Source organism: Carcharodon carcharias, chromosome 15 (assembly GCF_017639515.1).
Source record: "Carcharodon carcharias isolate sCarCar2 chromosome 15, sCarCar2.pri, whole genome shotgun sequence".
Taxonomy (NCBI): Eukaryota; Metazoa; Chordata; class Chondrichthyes; order Lamniformes; family Lamnidae; genus Carcharodon; species Carcharodon carcharias.
In genome coordinates, this window is record NC_054481.1 from 27399661 (window position 1) to 27422712 (window position 23052).

At 42.2% G+C, this 23052-nt stretch overlaps 1 protein-coding gene across 2 annotated transcripts in view; it reads right to left on the reverse strand.

The window, feature by feature from the left end:
- polr3e (polymerase (RNA) III (DNA directed) polypeptide E) overlaps positions 1–23052 on the reverse strand; it is a 50270-nt gene that overhangs the window by 8914 nt on the left and 18304 nt on the right. The window contains exons 12-19 of one of the 2 annotated variants that reach the window (XM_041207216.1): positions 21195–21239; positions 20932–21023; positions 19911–20031; positions 17789–17870; positions 14431–14490; positions 13549–13706; positions 11290–11354; positions 8857–9353 (exon numbers count right to left, since the gene is read on the reverse strand). In XM_041207216.1, the coding sequence (XP_041063150.1) occupies positions 8857–9353; positions 11290–11354; positions 13549–13706; positions 14431–14490; positions 17789–17870; positions 19911–20031; positions 20932–21023; positions 21195–21239 (1120 nt within the window). Of the gene's footprint in view, positions 1–8856; positions 9357–11289; positions 11355–13548; positions 13707–14430; positions 14491–17788; positions 17871–19910; positions 20032–20931; positions 21024–21194; positions 21240–23052 lie in introns of both variants that reach the window. The other variant, XM_041207215.1, reaches the window with a different exon arrangement.

Sequence of the window (23052 nt, forward strand, 5' to 3'; positions counted from 1 at the left end):
ATGAGTGCAGTGACTATGACTTGAAACCTCTCTTCACCCATTCCTTGCCCTGGCACATACCACCCACCATGTCACCTGGCCCAATATGCCCATGCTAGCTTTTCCAATTAGTTCTGCTTTTCAGTGGGGTTTCCCCATTCATTGGAGGATCGCTTTAAGTACCGTTTATTTTCAACTCTCTACACACACATGTGGGATAGGAATTTAACAGATTTAATGTTTGAATTCAGCAACCATGGTAATTTCACACTAAATTCAAAGCCCATTCATTCTTCACTCCCATGTGAGGTCACCAACATGTACCCTCTAAATCAGGAGGAAAAGTGGGTGCCCATGAATAGGGGCATGGTGAACGGTGGGCACCAGGGCAGGGAATGGGTGAAGAGAGGTTTCAAATCATAGTCACTGCACTCATATCCTGGAATTAAGGAAAGCAAATGAGAGCTTGCTGACATCAATGTGAAGTAGATATAATTGGCTCATCAGCTGCTAAAATCCTCATCCATCCCTTTGTTAGGTCCAAACCTGACTATTCCATTGCTCTCCTGGCCGATGCCCACCCATCTTCCACCCTCCAGAAAGGAAGGATTTTTTGCAGGTGTCTCCTCACATTATGTCCTGTTCACCCTTCACCCTGTGCGCTCGTTGACCTGCAGTGGCTTTTGGTTAAACATCGCCTTGATTTTAAACTTCTCTCCATAATCTTCTCCGCCACTCTTTCCAGCTTCAAGATGCTTCTTAAAACCTCCCTCTTTGATCAAGTTTTTGGTCGCTTGTCCTTCTATCTCATTTTGTGGCTCAGTGTTAAATTTTGTCTGATAGCCCCGGTGAAATGCCTTAGGAAGTTTTATTACATTGAAGATGCGATACAAATACAGGTTGTTACTGTTATTGTTGGATCTAAAACCACAAATGCCTGAACTGCAACAGATTCGGGATTTCAAAGGAAATTCAAGTCTGACTGAACTGGATTTATCATCCAGGTCTGCAGCTCGAATCTAGTGCAAACACATTCCATTATGAGTGTGTCTGGAACTTACAAGGCTCTGAAAAGTTGCGCAAATGACGGCCTGGATTATAGATCTGAAGTTTGGTGCAATAGCTTTGGCTGCCTGTGGCCATTACATTAAAACTGGGAGACAAGCAACCCTTCCTTCAGGAATCATCAGCAAAATGCTGCATATTAACCAGGAAACATGTGGTTCGACTTCATGTGATGAGGACATGTCATTATAAACGCTTTCTAGTTCTGTATTCCGAGACTCTTGTGGCTAACATTCACCGAAGGAGGCCCATGACACTTGGCTCCATTAAAGCTCCTATTCTGATATTTTTAATGTGGGATGTAAAGTCTCTAATTAAAAATCCTGATTGTTCACTTTTGTAATTAGCACAGTGCTGCAACAGGGAGAGAATAGGGGTCCTTAAACTTATCTCCACCAGAACTTTTACTGAGGTTGAATTTATTGAAAGTGTTTCCTCTTGAAAGTAAGTAGATATTGGTTATCATCTTTTGGTTGATATATGCAACTGCCCATCTACACACGGTTACTTTAAGTGGTGAGTACTATTTCTTGGCTGTGGTCATTGCCAGGCTAAGCATGTGTTAACGGTTTATTCTTCACAACAAAGGGCAGACATGAAATCTACGAACTACCTTGACAAACTCCCAACTACAAAGTGATTCTACTGTCAGAGCTCAGCACTGATTAGCAGCAGTGACAATAGCAAGCCATTGGGGGGGAAAAATTCTCTCATTAAAAGCTGTAAAAATCACTCCTGTTAAATCTGGCCAACTTTCTGATCACAGTGAGAACCATTCTGGAAGGTGTCTGCCTGTCACACATCTGTGAGCTGTCAGTCACCCCATTCACTCTCTATCACATCAATAAACTGCAAGATCAAGCCATGGGACTTTGCTCATGCTATGAAAGCAGGCTGCAATACTTAGGCAGAATTTACAGCACAGAAGCAGGTTGTTCGTCTCAATAGGACCTGTGCTGGTGATTATGCTCCACACTAGCCTCCTCCCACCCCTCTTTATCTCAGGTCTATTCCTTTCTCCCCCATGTGTTTATCCACACTGTTAGTTTGAGCCCTGTGTAATTGGCTCAAGCTACCAGTCTGAATCATTACATTTTCAGAATACTCCAGGAGGCTTCACATTTCAGCTGATTGATTAGCAGTATGCAGCTAATGAGGGTTACTGGGCTACAGAGCTCAAGCTGAATTAATGAAATTACAGGAGGCGACCAACCAGTCTTCCTGGTTTAGCCATCACCCTGAGAAATAAATGGAGAGCTCTAGTATTTTTCTACTTATTTTAAAACCAGCAAATTAGATCACAGAAAAATTTAATGTTCCATCAAGTTTCAGATTTTTTAACAGAACAAAAGCATTCACATCACACCATTATATTACAGTGTGCAAATATTTTGTCCTTATTCCCTGAAATGTACAATCCCTCCCACACTCACATAGTCATGCCAACATTAGTATGTGAATGAATGGCTCTGCAAAGGGTGGGAACAGACCCAAGCATAGATGCAAATCTAATCAGGTTAAAGTTCAAGTCTGCCCTTAATCCCCCGCCTGACAGAACAACTTGCAGTAATATAACATTTCACATTCTCAGAACTTTCCAAAGCATCTTTCAGCCAATTAATAGTTATTGAAGAGCAGTCATTACACAGGTAAAGCAGACAATTTAAGAATAAATTCTTGGGATATGGGATGGCAAATCATTATTCAAGGCTGACGCTCTGCTGCAGTACTGAGAGAGTGTGACAATACTGGAGAAGTCGTCTTTCAGGTGGCTGAAAAACCTGGCAGATGTGTTGTGCGGGGATGGTGCCGGTCACCTCGGCCGATTTTCTGCCCAATTTCACAGTTGAGCTAAGTGTTTGCTAGTGAGAGGGCAGGTCTCTGAATGCACACATGTATGTGTATATGTACTATATATGTATTTTTTTATATATGAGTAAGAGAGAGAGGAAAAGCCAGGTGGCACGAGAGAGAACACCAGGACTCGGCCATGTGTGAGAGAGAGCACACAAGGGAATGTGGGAGTGAGAGAGTCTATATACCAGGTCTCAGGATGCGTTCACATGTGTGAACCAGATTCTGTCGCGACTACATAGGAAAAACAATCATTTCTTAAATCAAAATATAGCGGAAGTTTAGCTTGCCTCCTGGGCAAGTTGCATCTTCCCAGCCTGACAACCGGATCTCAGGAGGTTTCAGCTGTCAAAATGAATAATTCTCCACTTCCTCAGCTTGGAGCACAGGGCTGAAATGGCAGTGATTCTGCAGGGGGCGGGAGCTGCTAGTGGAGACTGGCATCATTCACTGCCTGGGCAGGTGTTACCACTGATCTCGGCCCCAGCCACTGTATCTAATTGCAAAACCAAATGACAGCTGCATTTCCCGGAGTGGCAAACTGCCACATCCAGCACGTTTGCCAACAGCAGAAAGCAAAGCTGCACTATGATGCCAGGGCAGGTACCCAATAGGGATCTGAGAACACAGACCCAACCCCTGCTGAAAACTTGGAGCTAGATTACTGTCAGCATGAATTTCTTCAGGCCCCTAGATCTATTTGGCCATTACAATTAAACACAAGCCCTGGATTCTGTATAAAACACAGAGCATAAAAAATAAAATAGCCTGCACTAGTTATTAAAACATCTGTAATTTATCCCCATGTGTAGGAATTATTTGGAAACATACAGCAGACCCTGGAACAAGTGCTGGAAAACAACTATACCTTCCAATTAAATTCGGTCCCCTTCCATTGTAAAATGGGCAGCTACAGGTATTGGGTGAGAATAATTTTTATACTGAGTTTGGTAATTGCCTCAAATCACAAGCTGCACTCATACAGTAAAGTCTCAAACTCATGCTACGCTGAAGTATTTGTGATGGTGCAAAGTCAGTTTTAAGCCCGGAAGCCAAGGAGCTGGCTTCCCAACTATATACATGTCAACCCATCATTTTCCATGCATTCACTAGACTTTAGTTACTTGCTCAAGGCTGAAGCATCCCTAACTAGGCTGAAGAACGATTTTAGGCCAATTTAAAACTGCATTTGAATTGAAATAATCGCCTGGGATGGGTTAACCCTTAAACTGCTGGCAAATTCCAGGGAGGAACTAATATACATTAGGAATATCACACACTAAACATAAATAAATAAAATAAGCATATTTTGAACCAATATTTTACCTGCACTCACCTCAGCATCCCTAAACTGTCCTATTAGCATCTATTCAATTTTAAACTTTAGAGGAAGCTTGGCTGAAATATTCTTTCCTTTATCAGCGTAAGGAGGCCACTTGGCCCATTGTACCTGTGCTGGCTCTTTGGTAGAATTATATGATTGAGTGCGCTCAAATATTTATAAAATTATTTATCCACATTTTTTTTTTATCATCTGCATCTCTTCTTCTTTCGTCAAGTTGGAAAGTCGTGGATTCAAGCCCTGTACACAATTTGGGCTGACACTCCAGCACAGAACTGAGGGAGAGCAGGAGGGGCCACCCTCTGGAAAGGGCATCAACCTAAGGCCCAGCCTGTCTTTTCCCTGAAGTTCAGATGGATGTTAAAGATCCCACAGTACAGTGGGAAGAGCAGGAGGTACTCTCTGTATCCAGGCTGTAACCAACACTACTAATAAACACACGGCAACTGGCCAATCATCTCTTTGTGGGATGCAGGAGCTTGCTGTGTACAAAACAACTTCTGCATTCACCAACATAACAACAGTCGCTGCACTTCAAGGCAATCACTGCTTGTGAAGTGCTTTGGGTCATTTCTGAGAGGCAATAAGGCATAGTATCAATTTAAGAGCTGGGAACTTGACTTAATATTTTAAAAAAAGGCCTTTGATAAATCTGAAACCACATAAAAAAAAATGAACACATCAATTCTAATGCAGCAGGCATTTATTTGATAAGGATCTTTGGGTTACTGCACCACCAGCACAAGAGGCTTCAGCACATCCCATTAGTATCAATAATTTAAAAGACTTTGTGCAGTTGTCATGATCTGTTAACAGCTGATAATCCCTATCCTGGGTTCTGATCACATGCAAAGTCTAACATGAAAAGCTAAAATATTGAACTTGCTTCATTTCTTCTTATTTTGTAACCTCTTAGAGACAGATTTGTTCCTACGTCTAAACTGTTGTCATTTTGCAGATTTAAATTCTCTTTACAATGATAATGAAAGGGCATTTTTAACTATTATTCTCTGAAGTACATTCTAATGACATGCCCACAATTCCCAGTGTTAGAAGAGCATGGGTGGCTACAGGAAGTTGGAAGGTCAGAGGAAGGCAGAAGGATGAGGTATAAATAGTTGAGGAGGAGCCAGACACTGTTGCATGAAAGACCCTCATATTGGAGACAAAAAAAATGCAGGAGTTGCTTGTAGATGTTGTATTGTATTATCACCAGGATTAAAATGTATTGAGTTCAATATTATACAGGGAAGGTCCCACAGACTGCAAGGCTGGCTCATTGCAGCACTTGTCACAGAACCTGAAGTCACTAGATATTCGAAGCACAAAATCCGAGCTGAAACTCCAGTGCAGTTCTGAGAGTGCTGCACTGTCGGAGCTGTCGTTTTCTGAACGGGATGTTGAACTGAGGTGTCTGCCCCCTCAGGGAAAAGATCCAATGGCACTATTTTGAACAGCAGCAGGGATGTTCTCCCCAGTGTCCTGGACAATATGTATCCCTGAATCGACATCACAAAAACAGGTTACCTGGACATGATCACATGGCTGTTTTTGGGAGCTTTCTTTGTACTAATTGTACTTCTGGGATCCCACATTACAACGGTGACTACACTTCAAAAAATGCTTCACTGGCTGTGAAACATTTTGGCATGTCCTGAGTCAGAGTTATACAGCACAGAAACAGGCCCTTTGGCCCATCATGCCTGTGCCGGCCATCGAGCACTATCTATTCTAATCTCATTTTCCAGCACTTGGCCTGTAGCCCTGTATGCTATGATGTTTCAAGTGCTCAGCCAAATACTTCTTAAAGGTTATGAGGATTCCTGCCTCTACCACCCCCTCAGGCAGTGAGTTCCAGATTCCAACCACCCTCTGGGTGAAATTTTTTTCCCTCCAATCCCCTCTAAACCTATGCCGCCTGGTTATTGACACCTCCGCTAAGGGGAAAAGTTTCTTCCTATCTACGCCCCTCATGATTTTGTATTCCTCTATCAGCACCCGCCCCCCCCACCTCAGCCTTCTCTGCTCTAAGGAAAACAACCCTAGCCTATCTAGTCTCTCTTCATAGCTGAAATGCTCTAGCCCAGGCAACATCCTGGTGAATCTCCGCTGCAGCCTCTCCAGTGCAATCACATCCAACCTATAGTGTGGTGACAAGAACTCCAGCTGTGGCCTAAGTAGCTCCAACAGCTCCAACATAACCTCCCTGCTCATATATTCTGTGCCTTGGCTAATAAAGGCAAGTATCCCATATGCTTTCTTAACCACCTTATCTACCTGTGCTGCTGCCTTCAGGGATCTATGGCCATTTACACCGAGGTCCCTCTGATCCTCTGTACTTCCTAGGGTCCTACCATTCATTGTGTACTCCCTTGCTGTGTTAGTCCTCCCAAAATGCATCACCTCACACTTCTCAGGATTAAATTCAATTTGCCACTGCTCTGCCCATCTTACCAGCCCATCTATATCGTCCTGTAATCTAAGGCTTTCCTCCTCATTATTTATGACACCACCAATTTTCGTGTCATCTGTTAACTTACTGATCATACCTCCTATATTTATGTCTAACTCATTAATATACACTACAAACAGCAAGGGCCCCAACACCAATCCCTGCGGTTCACCACTCATCACAGGCTTCCAATCGCAAAAACAACCTTCGACCATCCCCCTCTGCCTCCTGCCACTAAGCCAATTTTGGATCCAATTTGCCTTGGATACCATGGGCTCTTTTCTTGACCATTCTGCCATGTGAGACCTTGTCAAAAGCCTTACTGAAGTCCATGTAGACTACATCAACTGCACTACCCTCATCCATACTAGTCACCTCCTCGAAAAGTTCAATCAAATTTTGCTAGACATGTGGTTGTAAAAGGTGCTATATAAACACAAATCTTTCTTTCCACAATAGGATCTGATACAGAAGCCTGCTGCTGCTTAAGGGATATCACACATCAAGTCAGATGAAGGAAGTTTAAATTTAAGCGCTTCAATGTCTGGAGATATGCACGTGAGATGCAGGGAGGAGACGACACTTGACCAAAATTCCTGCGACTCCCAGAGCAGATTATTCAAATTCCAGCAAACACTAAACAGAGAGGAGCTGGCATTTTTATATGGACCTCCCTAAAGAGCAGCTCCTGCAATAGCATCAATTGCCAGGCTCATTATTGCTTTCAATGCAAGCATCTGGTGAGGGTGTGAAGGTGTAAGACAGCCCTGCGATCCTCTGTTCCGACAGAATCACCTTCAAGAAAAGGATGAAAATGTGCAACACAGTGTGAGATTAACACCTGCCATCTGCCAGATCTGCAGATTGACTGTGGAGACGCCAATGCACTCTTTTGATTTGAGTAAAACAGCAGCATTGGTAAATTTGTGCTGTGCAATGCCATCACTTCACATTCTCATTCAATTATGTTTCCTTTGCTAAGGCACAGTAACACACAAGGAGCCCATTTAAAATGATTCCTCACCCCCAATTCTTTCCCTGACCTTTCGTATTTCATTGCAGCCCCACCCCAGCACACTGGACCACATGTGGTGGGTATGCCTCAGTGATGGCCAGAAGTGCCCCAGTATTTCACCTGGTGTGTAAAAAAACAAAGCTGGCAGACTATCTGACAGTGACGGACACCGGCTCAAACTGGTCTCGGGCTTTACAGACACCTGAGCAGATCCTATTTGCCCTCTCAGGTGGATGTTAAAGGCCCCACATCACTATTCGAAGAGGAGAAAGTGGAATTTTTCCGAATATCCTGGCCATTACTCACCTCTAAATCACTACTAGTAACAGATCACCTGGTCATTTACCTTATTGCTGTTCAAGGGTTCTTGCTGTGTGCAAATAGGCTAGAACATTTCCTACACTGCAATACAGGCTACACTTCAGAACAATTAATTGGCTGTGAAGCATTTTAGAATGTCCTAAGGGCGTGCAAGGCACTACATAAATACAATATTCTCACTATCCAACTTTCTTATGGCCCACATCTCCTAAAAGCATGGCTTTGTAGGCAAATCTAGAATTTCGCACTCCAATTCCCTCAAAAGTCCACACCAAACAGTTGTTGAGGCTGGAGAGGTAGTAATTAAAAATTTCAAAATAGAAATATATAGATTTTTGTTTGGTATTAAGGGTTACAGAACTAAGGCAGATAATTGGAGTTGAGGTACAAATCATCTACAGTCTAATTGAAAGACAAAACAGGCTTGAGGGGCTGGATGGCTTAGAAATGTAGAATAGTACAGCAAAGGTGGCCATTTGGACCATCGAGTCTGTGCTGGCTCTTTTGAAGAGCAATCCAGTTAGTCCCACTCCCTGCTCTTTCCCCATTTTTTTCCCCAAATCCTAGCCACTTGTGTCACCATTCTTTTCTCTGCCAATCACCTTAAATCCATACCCTCTGGCTATTGACCTTTCAGCCACTGGAAACAGATTCTCCCTATTTACTTTAAATCCTTCATCATTTTAAACAAAGTTACTAAATCTCTATGCCTTCTCTGCTTTCTCCTGCTCCTATGTTCACAACAACTGCAGAATACAAATCTCCTGTTATCACAAATACATCCACCAGCAGCTTACTATAGTTATAGTGTAATATATAGATACTCACAGGCACCAAGATCTGTTTGCATCCACAGTCCAAAAGGGTCTCCTGTAACATTCGGTCTGAAATGCCACTGAATAAAATATGCCCAGGTGGCAGACTTGCCAAGTGCAGGTTAAACAGTCGCTTCAGCTCACTTAAACTGAGCACATAGTGTTTCCTGAGTGTCCCCCGCACAAATTCTTTCAGCTCTGCTGTCACAACCTCACTCCGAGCCCCCTGGCACTCAGCGGGCAAGTCGGCTGAGTCACGGGAGCTCTCATCTGAGTGGACCCCGTTGGCTGCCTCACTCTCCAGTCGTGAGGACGTGTCCATGGGCTCCTCCTCGCTCAGCGGCTCCTCCTTGATCTTGATGGTGAGCGGGGTGCCCTGAGGAGCTTGTATGCCTGTACTGTGTGGAGCCTTTCGCCGCCGGTAGTTGTTCTCCAGGATGGCATGATTCTCCCGTGCTCTCTCTTTGGCCACGGCCACCCTCCGTTCCCCACACACTGCAGCTGACGATGCTGCTGAAAACAAAGCAAAGACAATTCATTCCGTTTGCACAAAAACATTGCAAACCACAGAAAACCACTTGCCTTTTTATTCCCCACACAAAGTTATTAGGGGATTGAAAGAGGCCATGCAGCCCAACTAGTCTATGCTGATGTTTATGCTCCATACAAGTCTCCTCCGACACCCCTGTTCATCAACATACCCTTCTGTGTCTTTCTCCTTCTGGTAACTATTTAAATTCCCTTAAATGCAACTGTGCTATTTATCTCAGCCATTCCCTGTGGCACCATTTCCACATTCTCACCACAATCTGAGTAAAGAAACTTCTTTCAAATTCCCTATTTGATTTCTTTTTGAGTATCTTTCTTGATGGCCTCTACTTTTGCTCTTCCCAATAGTGGAAACATCTTTACAGGGTTTACTGTATCAAACCTGATCATAATCTTAAGTACCTCTGGACTGGGTCACCCTCTGCCATCTCTTTTCTAGAGAAAAGAATCCCAGTCTGTTCAATCTTTCCTGATAGTTATAACCTTTCAGTTCTGGTTTCAGCTTCATAAATCATTTTTGCACCTTCCCACAGTGCCTCTATAGCCTTTCTGTAATATGGAGACACGAAATGCTTACAATACCCTTGATTAAAATGACAGTCACTTTAACATTGCTTTCCATTTCATCATTCTTCCTCTGAAGGTTACCAATTCTATTTTAGGATTCTCTCAACCAGTGGCTACCCCATTCTCCAGATTTTCATATTGCCTGAGCCTTGACATTGAATGCTGTTATTCAACTGTAGGAGAAATCACAGTTGAATCCAATAGATGGCTCACCGTTTCCCAGTGGTAGTACCAGACAGTGATTGGAACTGGCTGATATCCAACCCACTAGTGACCCAATTGCAGAGTCTGATCTGCCTATTTTGCTGAGATCAGCTAGTGCACCCCGGACTGCAGATTGAATACAGACTTTCCTAATCTGTACAGCTCAACTCCCGATTTTAGTTAATTTAAAAAGTTGAGCAAAACTTTAATTTTCACATATTAATCTGTCACTATTAGCAATGTATTTTCAGGAATAAATGGTCCACGTAAAAATACGTGACCTTACACAATGCACGTGACTTGGTCTCGAGTGTGCCCAATACATGTATACTTCTTTTGAAAGCTCTATTTTCCAGGTGATAGCTCCCCCCACCCCCATTTTTCTACTGCTACACACTACTCTGCAACAATGGCAAAAGCGGGAAATGATTCACTCTCAGGCTTGTGTCACAGCTGCACATGATGGCACTTGGGGAAGGAGCAGCTGTGGGTGGGCCACAGACTTCACCTCCTAGCCCACAGTGCCCAATCTCTTGATTGGGCATCCTCCCAATGACACAGGATGAATTGAGAACTTGGTGCTTGGAGGATGAACAGGCAAGGCCGTTTCACAGAGATGTCTTTAAATGAGGTCATCTTTACTTGGTCTAAGAAATGTCTTTGCCTTTGCAATTGGACCCTGCTAAACATATGACTGGAGCATGAGCCAATCAGAAAACCCAGATTAGTAGGGTCTTTCATGCAGAAAAAAAACTTAATTTGGGATTAAATTGGAGATAAATTGCATTCTGGTTGTGCACAATATTTCAAATCCCACTCCAGGCTAAAAGGCCTGAAGGAACTTGTTTGATGGAAAGTGCAGTAATCACTTTCATTTATGATTTTGATGGAAAAATAGGCAGAATTGCAAAGTGCAATCCCAAAAATGTTAAAAGCCTTATAATTACATGTCATAAAAACTGAATTTGATCTTTTGTTCACTGTAGAACAATGTTGCTGATCCTAATGGTTAAAAGAAGCACTTGCTAAATTGAGTTAAAAAAGGAAAGTGTAGTCACTTTTTGCATTTGCCATAAATTAAATCTTCCCAACGATTAAAAATTGGCTAGTTTCTTGACATTTTTACCTGCTTGAGAGGTGGGTTTCTTTGGCATCATGTCTTCCTTGGAGAGATTGTACACTTTCTCCAACCTGCACACAGAGAAAGCCCTGTATAGTTACAACTGGAAACACATCTCCCATTGTAAATATCTTATTCTACAGCCCGTTCCAGTGAGGGGAGTTTAATAGGTAATTCAGCTAAGCATTGCTGGACAGCAAGCTCCAGCTTGGCACCTCCTACCTCTGTGATTAAATGAAAGCTGAAGATGCTTTTGCAGTCACTGTAAAAGCGCTCAGTAATCTAAAGATTCCAAGGTTCTCCATTAATTAAAAGTAGTGTCAAAACGTGGTAGGTCTGAAATTAGATTTCTGGTAAGCTTGAACAGGGAATAGGCCATCAAATTGGCCAACTCTTCCTCTCAAAAACCACGGTTTCAGAAACCTTTTTTCAGTAACTTTATTATACCAACTTGTTCAGACTTCATAAGAGGGGGGATTCTGCTGGTAGAGAAATAATTCTGTTGGATACAACCCCACCAGTAATTCTGGGTTTGCGGGCGAGTTGGGCGAGGTGGGGGGAAGTGGGTGGAGGATGATGGGGAGTCTGTCTCAATAACTCTGGGTGGGGGGGGTGTCATTCTCTCCCGGTAATTCTAGAGGACAATGTCTTTGAGTCCCAATGCATCCCACAAACAATGTAGCTAGGAATTTATTACAAAGCCCCCTTTTGAACACAATGCATACGTGCAGATACACAAGAATTGCCTGGAATGTAACACATTCATCTAGAGGCAGCAGGCAGCACATTGAGAAGGGAAATCAAAAGCCCCAAAGCTGACTGGGCAGAATGATGAGACTGTGGGTAGGTGGCAGGGGGCATAGGGGGAGGTGGTTAATCTTGATTAAAACTTCAGGGTTTTATCAGATTTCTCTGGGTAAAATGCTCATTCATCACCACTGAAATCAGTCAGGAATGAGCCATGACTCTCTAAGTTAGCAATGATACTTGACAGCCTGCTACAATGGTGCTCTTATGGGAATGCAGGAGCCAGTCAGCGACAATGTAAAAAATCTGCGCAGAAAGGTTCTTTATACAAGATGTGATTATGGTTAAAAAAAAACCTTTTTGTGCTGTGAAAGGAATGAAAGGAAGAGAGGGCAATGAGTTTTGAGAGAATTACAGTGCAATAATTTGAGGTATGCAGAATCATGCAGTAACATGTTAAAGACTCAGAGGGTGGAGTGACAGACAGTCTGATCACATTAACAGCTTAGCCACAGAATTATGCTGCTACCATAGCAACAGCATCACCTCGGTACAGTGCAAAGGGAAAGCAGTGTGCTAGCAATGGGACACAATGTGCTGGGTAGGATGGAGCTTCGTAGTTATGTTATCACAAGGAGGGATTCAGCAGAGATGGCTTGGCACTCTTGGACAGCAAGGGGAAAATAATAAAATTAAAGGCAGGTAGTGAGTCACTCTGGCCACCTCTTTTGCTCCTCCTAGTCGCCTGCTGAGGTGAGTCACTGGCAGCGGTTAGCAGTCAATCCACTGATCTAAAAACATGACCTAGAGACAGGGAAGGAGGCTAAAAAAATAAAGTCGCAAAGGTTGTACAAAAGCCCCTTGAAACAATAATTATCTCACTGAAACATCTAAAATTCTTAGAGAGTTTGATGGGGTAGATGCTGAGAGGATGTTTCCCTGACTGGGGAGTCCAGAACTATGGATAATAGTCTCAGGTTAAGGGACTGGCCATTTAGGACTGAGGTGAGGAGAATTTCTTCAGAGGGTTGTGAATCTTTGGAATTGTCTACTCAAGTAAACTATGGATGTTCCATTGTTGCGTAAATGTAAGACTGAGATCGATACATTTATGGATACGAGGAATCAATGATACAGGGATAGGGCAGGAAGGTGTAGCTGAAGGTCAACTACGATCTTACTGAATGGCGGGGCAGGCTTGAGGAGCCTTAACATTTTTTTTTATCAGTTCCTTTCACTCCTCTTGTCTGGATCAAGTGCTTGAATCCTTTCCTCCACTGTATACTTTTACTTCCATTTCCCCAATAAGACAGCTGCATTTTTCTATGCCTTATATTCTGGAATTGAAAGACTGACAACTTGCAGCAATACCGTAAAACTATGCAACTGAATGGTTACTGGATAAGCAATTCTACCCCCGCTCCAATATAATCAGTCCAACACATTACAGCTGGTGTGTTTGAGGCTAGTCCAATGGCTGCGCATCTTTCCCTAACCCCCAGTGAGATATTAGATTACTTGGCCTGAATCCCCATCCAAAGCATGTGCTGCCTCTGGACAACATCTGGATGTTTCTTCACAAACTCTGCGTCGGGGGGAAGCAGGAACTCCCAGCCCTTGTTGACGCGCGGAACCGCCATTTGCTCCAGGAAGTCCTTCACATCCTCAGGGGGGAGCTGGTCAATAAAGATGAATAGAGGTAAGACTGGGTTCCCAGGCTTTATTCATTACAATGACTGAATGCTGCTTTATAAATTCACTGTTACACATGCTGTTTGAACATGCACATTTTCTCAAACCCAATTTAGAACTCCAAGAGAATGGATTCTGCACATCAATGAACAGCAAGCCTCACAAATGCATTCATTTAAAAATGGCAAATGGCACAATTCATTGCAAAGTTACGATCTTTTTCTGTTCATTGTTGGAAGAGTTAAAATTCTAAAGATTAAACATTGTAAATATTTGAATATAATATGCACTCACCCCTTGGCACATGTATCAATACATATATAAAAATGTATTCAGTCATTATTTTAAAAATTCCAAAATTCATTATATATGGATAATAATTGTATTAAAAATATAAACACATTTCTTAAAATCTGTGCCTCTGTGGTGTGTGTCTGGATGTGTGCACATTATATGTATTCATATATGTGTGTGTGTGTGTGCACTTGTATGCAAATGTGTGAGCACGAACAGTCAAGTGGGGTGTGCACGGGCTAGACAGTGAGAAAAAAGGAGTATTATATTTTCAGTTCTGCAGGCCAAGGTTTTGGTTAGTAAATATATTCTGTAGAATTAGTTTTACCCATATCACTGAAAAGATTACGGGCTTAACTAAGTCTGGAGTACAGATGGGACTCCGCTGAGCAGGGTTCTGTTCACAATGCGTACCTTGATCACAGCAGCTATTTCTTTCCGTACGACCCAGAGATCCTGTGTAAACTTCCACATCTGCAACAGGTGAAACAAGGAAAAGCACAATTAAAATTAAAACTCGATGTTTAATAATCCAGTTTTACAGGGGTGCTGGGTTTAGATAGTTACATTAGGAAGACAGGTTGCATAAACTTGATTCACATTTCCTTAAATTTAGAAGGTTAAGGGGTAATCGGATCAAGGCGTTTAAAATGATGAAAGGGGTTGATGGGGTAAATGAAGAGAAACTATTTCCTTTGAGGGGTTGGGGAGGAGGGAGTTCAGAACAAGGGACATCAGCTTAAAATTAGAGCTGGGGCCATTCAGGAGTGAAATCAGGAAACAATTCTTCAAACAAAGGGTGGTGGAAATCTGGAACACACTCCTCCAAAAGAATGCTTGGAAGTGAGTCTAACATTTTCAACAGCGAGATTGATAGATTTTTGTTAGGCCCAAACTCCAGCGGCTCCTATCTGTAGGAGATACAGGGTTCTGAGCTGTGAACACTCCAATGTTGTCTTAGTTGTATAGCCAGTTCTAACTAATCACCAAATTCCCCACTGAGAAGCGCATCAGGCAACTGCATCTCTTCCCTGAGTATTTCTTCAACCCTGCAAAGGAGCACTTCTTCCAGTGTAGCTAGAAATGGGAGGTTATATCTATCAGGAAAGGACAAAACGGACTGGGTCTCTTTTCTTTTTGAAAACAAAGTCTGAGGGATGACCTAATAGAGGTCTTTAACATTATGGGGAAGAGTAAATCTAGAGGCCATCAATATAAGATGATCACCAAGAAATCAAACGGGAAATTTAGGAGAAATTTCTTTACACAGAGCAGTTAGAATGTGGAATTCATTACCATTGGGAACGGTTGACATGAATTGTACAGTTTCATTTAATGGGAAGCCACATAAGCACATGAAAGAGAAAATGATCAATAATACTGATAATGTTAGAAGAGGAGGACGTGAGGAGGCTCAAGTGATGGATGAACACATCGTGGACTGGTCAGATCAAATGGCCAGTTACTGTGCTACATATTCTATATGGTTCTATGCAGTGTCTTGGCTCAGAAAGGGCTCAGTTCCCTCCTCTCATGCATGTACCATCTTCCCTGAGTACAGCTGCTTGGGCACATTCCGCAGACACTCACCAAGTGTGGGAGATGGTGGTGTAGTGGTAATGTCACTGAACCGTAATGCTCTGGGGACATGGGATTCAAATCCCACTACAGGAGCTGGTGGAATTTAAATTCAATTAATAAAATCTGGAATTGAAAGCTAGTCTCAGTAATGGTTACCATGAAACTATCATTGATTGTCGTAAAAAGTCATCTGATTCACTAATGCCCTTGAGAGATGAAAATCTGACCTCCTTACCCAGTCTGACCTCCAGACCCACAGCAATGCAGTTGACTCTCAACTGCTTCTTGAAATAGCCTAGCAAGCCACTCAGTTCAAGGGCAACTGGGTTTGGGCAAAAAATGCTTGCCTAGCCAGCGACACTCACAATTATAAAAGAATAGAACAAAGCAAATACATCCAGAATCAACCTGTAATTAACTCAAGAGTCCTGGAGTTCAGTGCATTCCCCAAACCTGTTGATTTGTTTTTCTGCCTCACAAATCAGTGAAAGCAATGAATAATTATTAATGAAAGCACCCATTACATGGATATTGTACATGAAAAACAAGGCCTGGATAATCAAAGAATACCAATAAAATGACAAGATAACATGATGCACATATTTTAAAACTTGGAAAAGAGAGAGAAGTGAAGAGGTTTAGGGAGAAGGTTTCAAAGCTTAGACAGCTAAAGGCAGGGCTGCCAATGGTAGATCGTATGAAATTGGACACGTGCCAGAATTGGAGGAGCGCAGAAATCTCAGAGGTTGTAGGGCTGGAGGAGGTTTCAGAGATAAAAAGGGACCAAGCCATGGAGGGATTTAAAAATAAAGGCAGGAATTTTAAGATTGAGAGATACCAGGTCTGTGGTTTGCTTCACATAAGATCAGACGTATCTGGCCATCTTCAGGAAATGATGAACCAAATCAATGTTTGTTTTGATGCTGGAATCTCACAGGCCAAGCACTTTTAATATGAACTCTTTGTAAAAGCACTGATGAAAGCATAACCTTTTAGATGTGCAGCAAAGGTAGAAACAAGCCGAATTCCTGCATTACTTCACATTTCACAATACAAGTAAAATAACTTGCATTTTAATAGCACCTTTCACAACCTCAGGGCATACCAAAGCATTTACAGCCAATGAAGTGCTTCTGAAGTGTAGTCACTGTTACAGTGTGGGAGACACAGCAGCCAATGAGCATAAAGGAAGTTCCCACAAATAGAAATGTGAAAATGAGCAGATCACCCCGGTTTGTGATGTTGTTTGAGGGATAATTATAGGCCAGGGCACTAGGGTGAACTCCCCTGCTCTTCTAAATAATGCCACGGGATCTTCTACGTCCAGATGAGGCATTGGTTTAATGTCTTATCTGAAAGATGGCGTCTGCGACAGTGTAGTTCTCCTTCAATACAGCACTGTGGTGTCAGCTTACATAAAGTGTTCAAGCAAGTTTTCCAATTTAGTATTTTTATTTCACAACCTATGCAGTCAAGAAATTGGACATTCTTCTTCGTATTTATTTTTTCACTTCTTGTTTTTTTAAAATAAAATGTTGACCAAAAGATAAACCTGTAAACAGACCTCCCTGCATTTTTCACTCCATAAGACAGTCAGCTCTATTTTAAATCATGATTCAAAATTCACAACACAGAAGTGAAGCTGGAAGGGGATTAGTCAACCAACAGCAGCAACTCCAGACCCATTAGTTTTCAGACTCGATTGAGTTGGTAGCATTCTCGCCTCAGTGTCTGAAGGTTGTGGGTTCATGTTTGTGGGTTCATGTCCTACTCCAAACTCTTCAACCCATAAATCCTCTCTGACGTTCCCAGTGCAGTACTGAGGGAGTGCTGCACTCTGAGGTGCCATCTTTTGGATGAAACTCAGGTGAATAAAATAGTGCCACGGGATCTATGACAAAGAACAGCAGGGAGTTTTCCCCAATGTCATAGTCAATATTTGTCCCTCGACCGGCATCACTAGAAAAGATTATCTGATGATTATCACCTTGCTGTTTGTGCAACTTTGCTAGGTGCAACTGGCTGCTGCAATTCCTATATTACAACAGTGATTACACTTCAAAAATACTAGATTGGCTGTAAAATGTTTTGGGACACCCCATTGTCATGAAAGGCAGTATAGAGATTTAAGCCTTTCATTCTATTTTATTCAACTTTGATGGAGAACCAAGTGTAACATTGATGTACTTACAGCAAAGTCCCTTCCTCTGCACAGCACTTCAGCAGCAACTCCACTGTGTGGACTGCAGCTATCCTTTGGATACAACACATCACTGTTCAAACAAAGACAGCTGCAGGTTACTAAATTGTGTGAAAAAATATACATTAAAAATATTCGTAGAACTATAGCCAAGCAGTGAACGTTGGTCTTGATCCCCTCTCTACACGATCAGCCTGAGTAATCCAGTCAGCAGATTTCAACCTCAAGCTCACAGATGTCTTTGGGTTGAGTAGTTCAAAAATGTATCAGGCTCCTTTATGCTTAAGGACTTCGGAAACAAAAGACAGGTTTATGAGGACAGGTTACATAGGCTACGCATACATTCCTTTGAGTTTGGAAGATTAAGGGGGTGATCTAATTGACATGGGTTTAAGGTGATTAAATGATAATACGGTAAGTAGAGAGAAACTATTTCCTCTGGCTGTGGGGAGTGGTGTAGGAGGCGTCCAGAACAAGGGGTCACAACCTTAACATTAGAGCCCAGTCATTTGGGATTGATGCCAGGAAATCCAGAACCTTTTCCTCCAAAATGCTGTTAAGGCAGAGAGGAAACTAAAAATTTCAAAACTGGGATTGACAGATTTTTCTTGGGCAAGGGTATTAAGGGATATGGAAACAAGGATGGGCAGATGGAGTTAAGATACAGGTCAGCCATGGATTAATTGAATGGCGGAGCAGATAGGAGTGCATGAATAGCTTCCTCCTGTTCCTATGACAGATACGAATTAGCTCTCTGGAAAAACCAGGAGAGTTTATAGCTGCAATCTTAAAGTTGATGGTCAGGATTGTGGATGATTAAAAGGCAATGAGGAGATATTACTCTCAACAGCAATTGTCTGTAGTCAGCCTTCTCTGCGCTCTGTAAAGGCTTCCAAAACTATTCCACTAAATGTGTCAAAGCTTTCTAGGGATTTAAACATGTTCACTGCAGAAATGGTTCCAACAACTTGTATTTCTGTTGTCATAAATGTCCCAGAGTTTCAAACTGAAGAACCAGACACAGACATGATGAGAGAGACTAGGACTAAGGGGTACTTTTGAGGGGGGGGTGTCAACAGGAAAGTACAGGCTGCAATTGGATCAGCCATGGTCTTATCAAATGGCGGAGCAAGCTCAAGGGGCCAAAAGGCCTACTCCAAATTCATATATACATATGTATGTTTGTATGAGTAGACAGTGAGGCTGAAACCATATGCAAAATATATTTTTGGGGTTAGGGACTTTAATGTTGAGCAGCAGCAGTAAGTTGGAGGAAGTTGGGGAGGGAGGTATAGACTGCATAGCTAGCCCAGTTGGCTCTGAAGAGACTGTTAACTGCAGATTTGTGACATCCCCTCCATGCAATGCATTCCCAAACCAGCAACTTGAACCAAGAAGATGCTTAATCACATTGCTCAGAATACTAAGGGACACTTCTTTCAGTTCAAAATATATTGCACAAGTTATTTTAACTGCGTCATATTATCCACCCTTAGCTATATGCAATCTTTAAGTTTAAACCATCGACCAAGGCCGACCAAATGCACCAATGATTATTAAAGGAGGCTTTTAGGTGAGAGAAACTATTTTTAGCAGACTACAGGATGAAGTGTCAGTGTATCAGGCACCGTGTTAGGGGACCAACATGAAAAACGAACAGACTATTACAAATGAAGAAACCACACTAACACTGGTTGTAGAAGACACAAGGACAACCTCAAGCCTGAAGAAGTTTGTTTAATGGCTGACAGAAGCCTCTCCCCACCAACCCCAACTCCAAAGAAATGTTGTAAACCTGCTCTTGCAGTTAACTTTACAACCTCATTAACAGTATCAATTAAGTTGTTAAGCTGAAAACACTTGTCGACAGGATCGTGACTTCAAAACCATTGTGCTGAGCACCAGAAAAACATCTCATGGGAAGTGAAAGAATTTAACATGAGGGGGAGATTAAAGATGACTGGAGATTGTAAAGATGTATTTTTTTAAAGAATTCCTCTCCTCCATTGATAGATTTTGGTTAAAAAAAGATCACGTCTGTTCAACCACAAACATGCGTTTGGTGAAGGGAATTTTGTGTTAACTATAAAAAGCTAGTATCTTCAGTGTGTACCTTTTAACGACCCAGCATCCCTGAACTAACATAGCCACTTGTTGAATACAACGCAGGACTGCCGTGGAATCTACTCCCGATCCTAGAAGACCCATCAGATTTGCAAATTGCACAACTTTCACTGGGGGGGAAAAAGCAAAGAAGCCCATTAGAAACAAAGAAGCTTCTCTCCACCTTGCACATTAAAAAAATCCTTGCAGCCAACGTTATAGGCTAGTTGCTAGTGTATTTATACAAAAAGCAAACCTTGCATTGCTTAGACAAGACTCAAATAGAGCAATACAGGATTTTACAATATTGAATTTTACAAAATATGTGCTCCCAGCACACAATCTCGCCCGCTGCAGGAGTTCTTGTGATGTCCAGACATTTGTTTCCCAGTAAGCATGGCTCCATCCCAGGAGAGCAGATTTATAAAAATTGCCCATTTATCAACTCAATGCTACAACAATTTTCATTTATTTAGTGTCTTTAATGTAGTAAAACATCCCAAGGTCCTTCATGGGAGATTTATCAGACAGAATGTGATACCAAGCCACGTAAGGAGACATGAAATAGCTTTGTCAATGAGGTAGGTTTTAAAACTTAAAGGAGGAGAGGCGGAGGGGTTTGGGGAGGGAATTCCAGGCCTTAGGACTGAGACATCTCAAAGGCATGGCCACCAACAGTGGAGTGATTAAAATGGAGAATATGCAAGAGGGTAGAATTAAAGGAGCGCACAGATCTTGAAGTATTGTAGGGCTGGAGGAGATTACAGAGATAGGGAAGGGTGAGACCATGGAGGGATTTGAAAAGAAGGGTAAAAAGTCTAGGTTCAGGATGATGTTTGACTGGAAGTCAATATAGGTCAGTGAACAGAGAGGTGATGGGTGAACAAGAGTTTGTGCGAATTAGGGTATGGGCAGCAGAGTTTTGGATGAGCTAAACTTTACAGAGGGTAGAAGACACTAGGGAGTGTAGGTGAGTATTCGGAGCAATGCAAGAAAAGATACTCATCCCCAGACAGGTGCAAACCACTCACCGTTCTTCATCAGGGTCCTCACTTGATCTGCGAGGGGGAGAGTCCGTAGCTGAGCCATAGACAGCACGTTGCTGGGAGCCAGAGGCACCTTCCTGCAAAAAAAAAACTATGCAGATGAAATTTTGAACAACACAGCTTTACCTGCAAAGACTTATATCACAGATTGATTGAAAACGCTCGAGCTCTTGAACAAAGCTTGCACTATATTCCAATTTGGGTTTAAGGCAACCAGTCTAAGATGCAAAGGAAATTAATCAACTTACGATTCCTCTTCTTCAACTGGAGGCATCAACATGGACAAATACTCACTGCAGAAAGAGAGGAAACACTATGAATAAAAGGAAAGACTGTCATTTATATATCAATTCTCACAATATATGTGCTTGATTAGGAGATTCTCAACAAGGCTTTACAGAGCAGAAGCCATGTTGGTCAAACCTGGTCCAGATTAACAAATTACTAGGATGGTGAATCAGGCAGATTCATCTTCTCACATTTTCAAAGAAACCTATCACACAAGGGGTTAAAATCAAGTGATATTTTGCAAGCTGAATCACAACTGGTTAAAGGTGGTGCTGCTTCACAATGGGGTTTGATTGCAGAAGTGTGACATGGGTAGGGTATGTTAAGTAACAGGAAGGAAAAGTGCCTTAGGAATGGTCATTCTCTAAAGTGTCCAAGGTCAGACAGCAAGCAAAGCAAACAGGGTCCTGAAACTTAGGCTATGATAACAGGGTTACATAGGGCTTTGGTGAAAACTTTTTGAGAGATTCATGAAAAATCAGCCAGGAATTCAGCCCCTGATCATTATCTAGTGAACAGAGATAGGGCTCAGCAATGAGGTGATCCTATAGTTGGCAGGTTGCCAACACCAACTATCCAGAAAGAAAGACTTGCATTTATATAGCACCTTTCACAAATGCACGATGTCCCAAAGCACGTTACAGGCAATGAAATAAAAATGTGGTCACTGTTACAACGTAGGAAATGTGGCAGCCAATCTGTGCACAGCATGCTCCCACAAAGTGATGTGATATTGACTAGGGTATTCTATTTTGTGACGTTGGTTGAAGAATAAATATTGACCAGGAGATGGGAAGAACTGCCCTACTCGCCTTCAGAATAGTGCCCTCGGATCTTTATCGTCCACCCTGAAAGTGCTAACAAGGCCTTGGTTTAACATCATGAGTCAGATGAGGTGCTCACAGCTTTCTCATGATGTGAGACTGTAACTACAGCAAGAAGAGGAGGAGTAAAACAAACAAAAAGGAAGCTCATTCAATTTCAACCAGAGCCACATGTTACAGGCTTGGTTCACAATGTAGTGTTTTTGAATAGGTACCAAGAAAGTGATTTATTTGTTTACTTGTCGGGTTAGTTTGGGAGGGGATGAGTTTTCTGCCCCTGCTTCTCCAAGGCCTTGAGCCACATACATTCTACATGCTGCCAGGTTATCCAAGAGGAACTGAAGAAAACAGTAGAGACAGACAGCTGCTCCCTCCAATTCTCAGTCCCTTGTGTGACATTTGCCAGCTCCCTCCTTTCCACAGCGGTGAGCTTCAGGCTGGCAAATCAGGATTAGTGTTATTTTCTGCTATTTTCAGCATTTTTGAGCTTGGGAGGCGGGAACCGGCAAGAGGAACAATACGTGTCTACAAGCGCATTAACAGATGTTTCAGAAGCTTGGGAATTAGGTGATTGGACAAACCACCACCAATTCATGTGATCAGAACCCCTCAATTGTCTAATATCTAAAAGTGTCACAAAGGGGAGAATAAAATTTGGAATTTTTAAATAGTAGTAGATATTACCCGTTAACGGAAATAATTACGAGCCTATTAAACACAACACAAAAACATGGTTAACTCCCCATTCCCACTCTCACCTCTGCCTCCTACATGCTCCCATTGAAGCTTAAGTAACAGCATCTCATCTTTTGATTAAGCACTTTACAGCTATCCGAACCCAATCCTCAGTTTAAATTTCAGGTCATTACCACTGTTACAATTTATTCAGACGCAGATACTGATAATGGTTCTGCTGTTGCCATTTTCAGCTCTTTTAAACTCATCTTTTCTCCCATTACCACCAACTCCTTTTGGCTTTTAATATCTCTTGTCT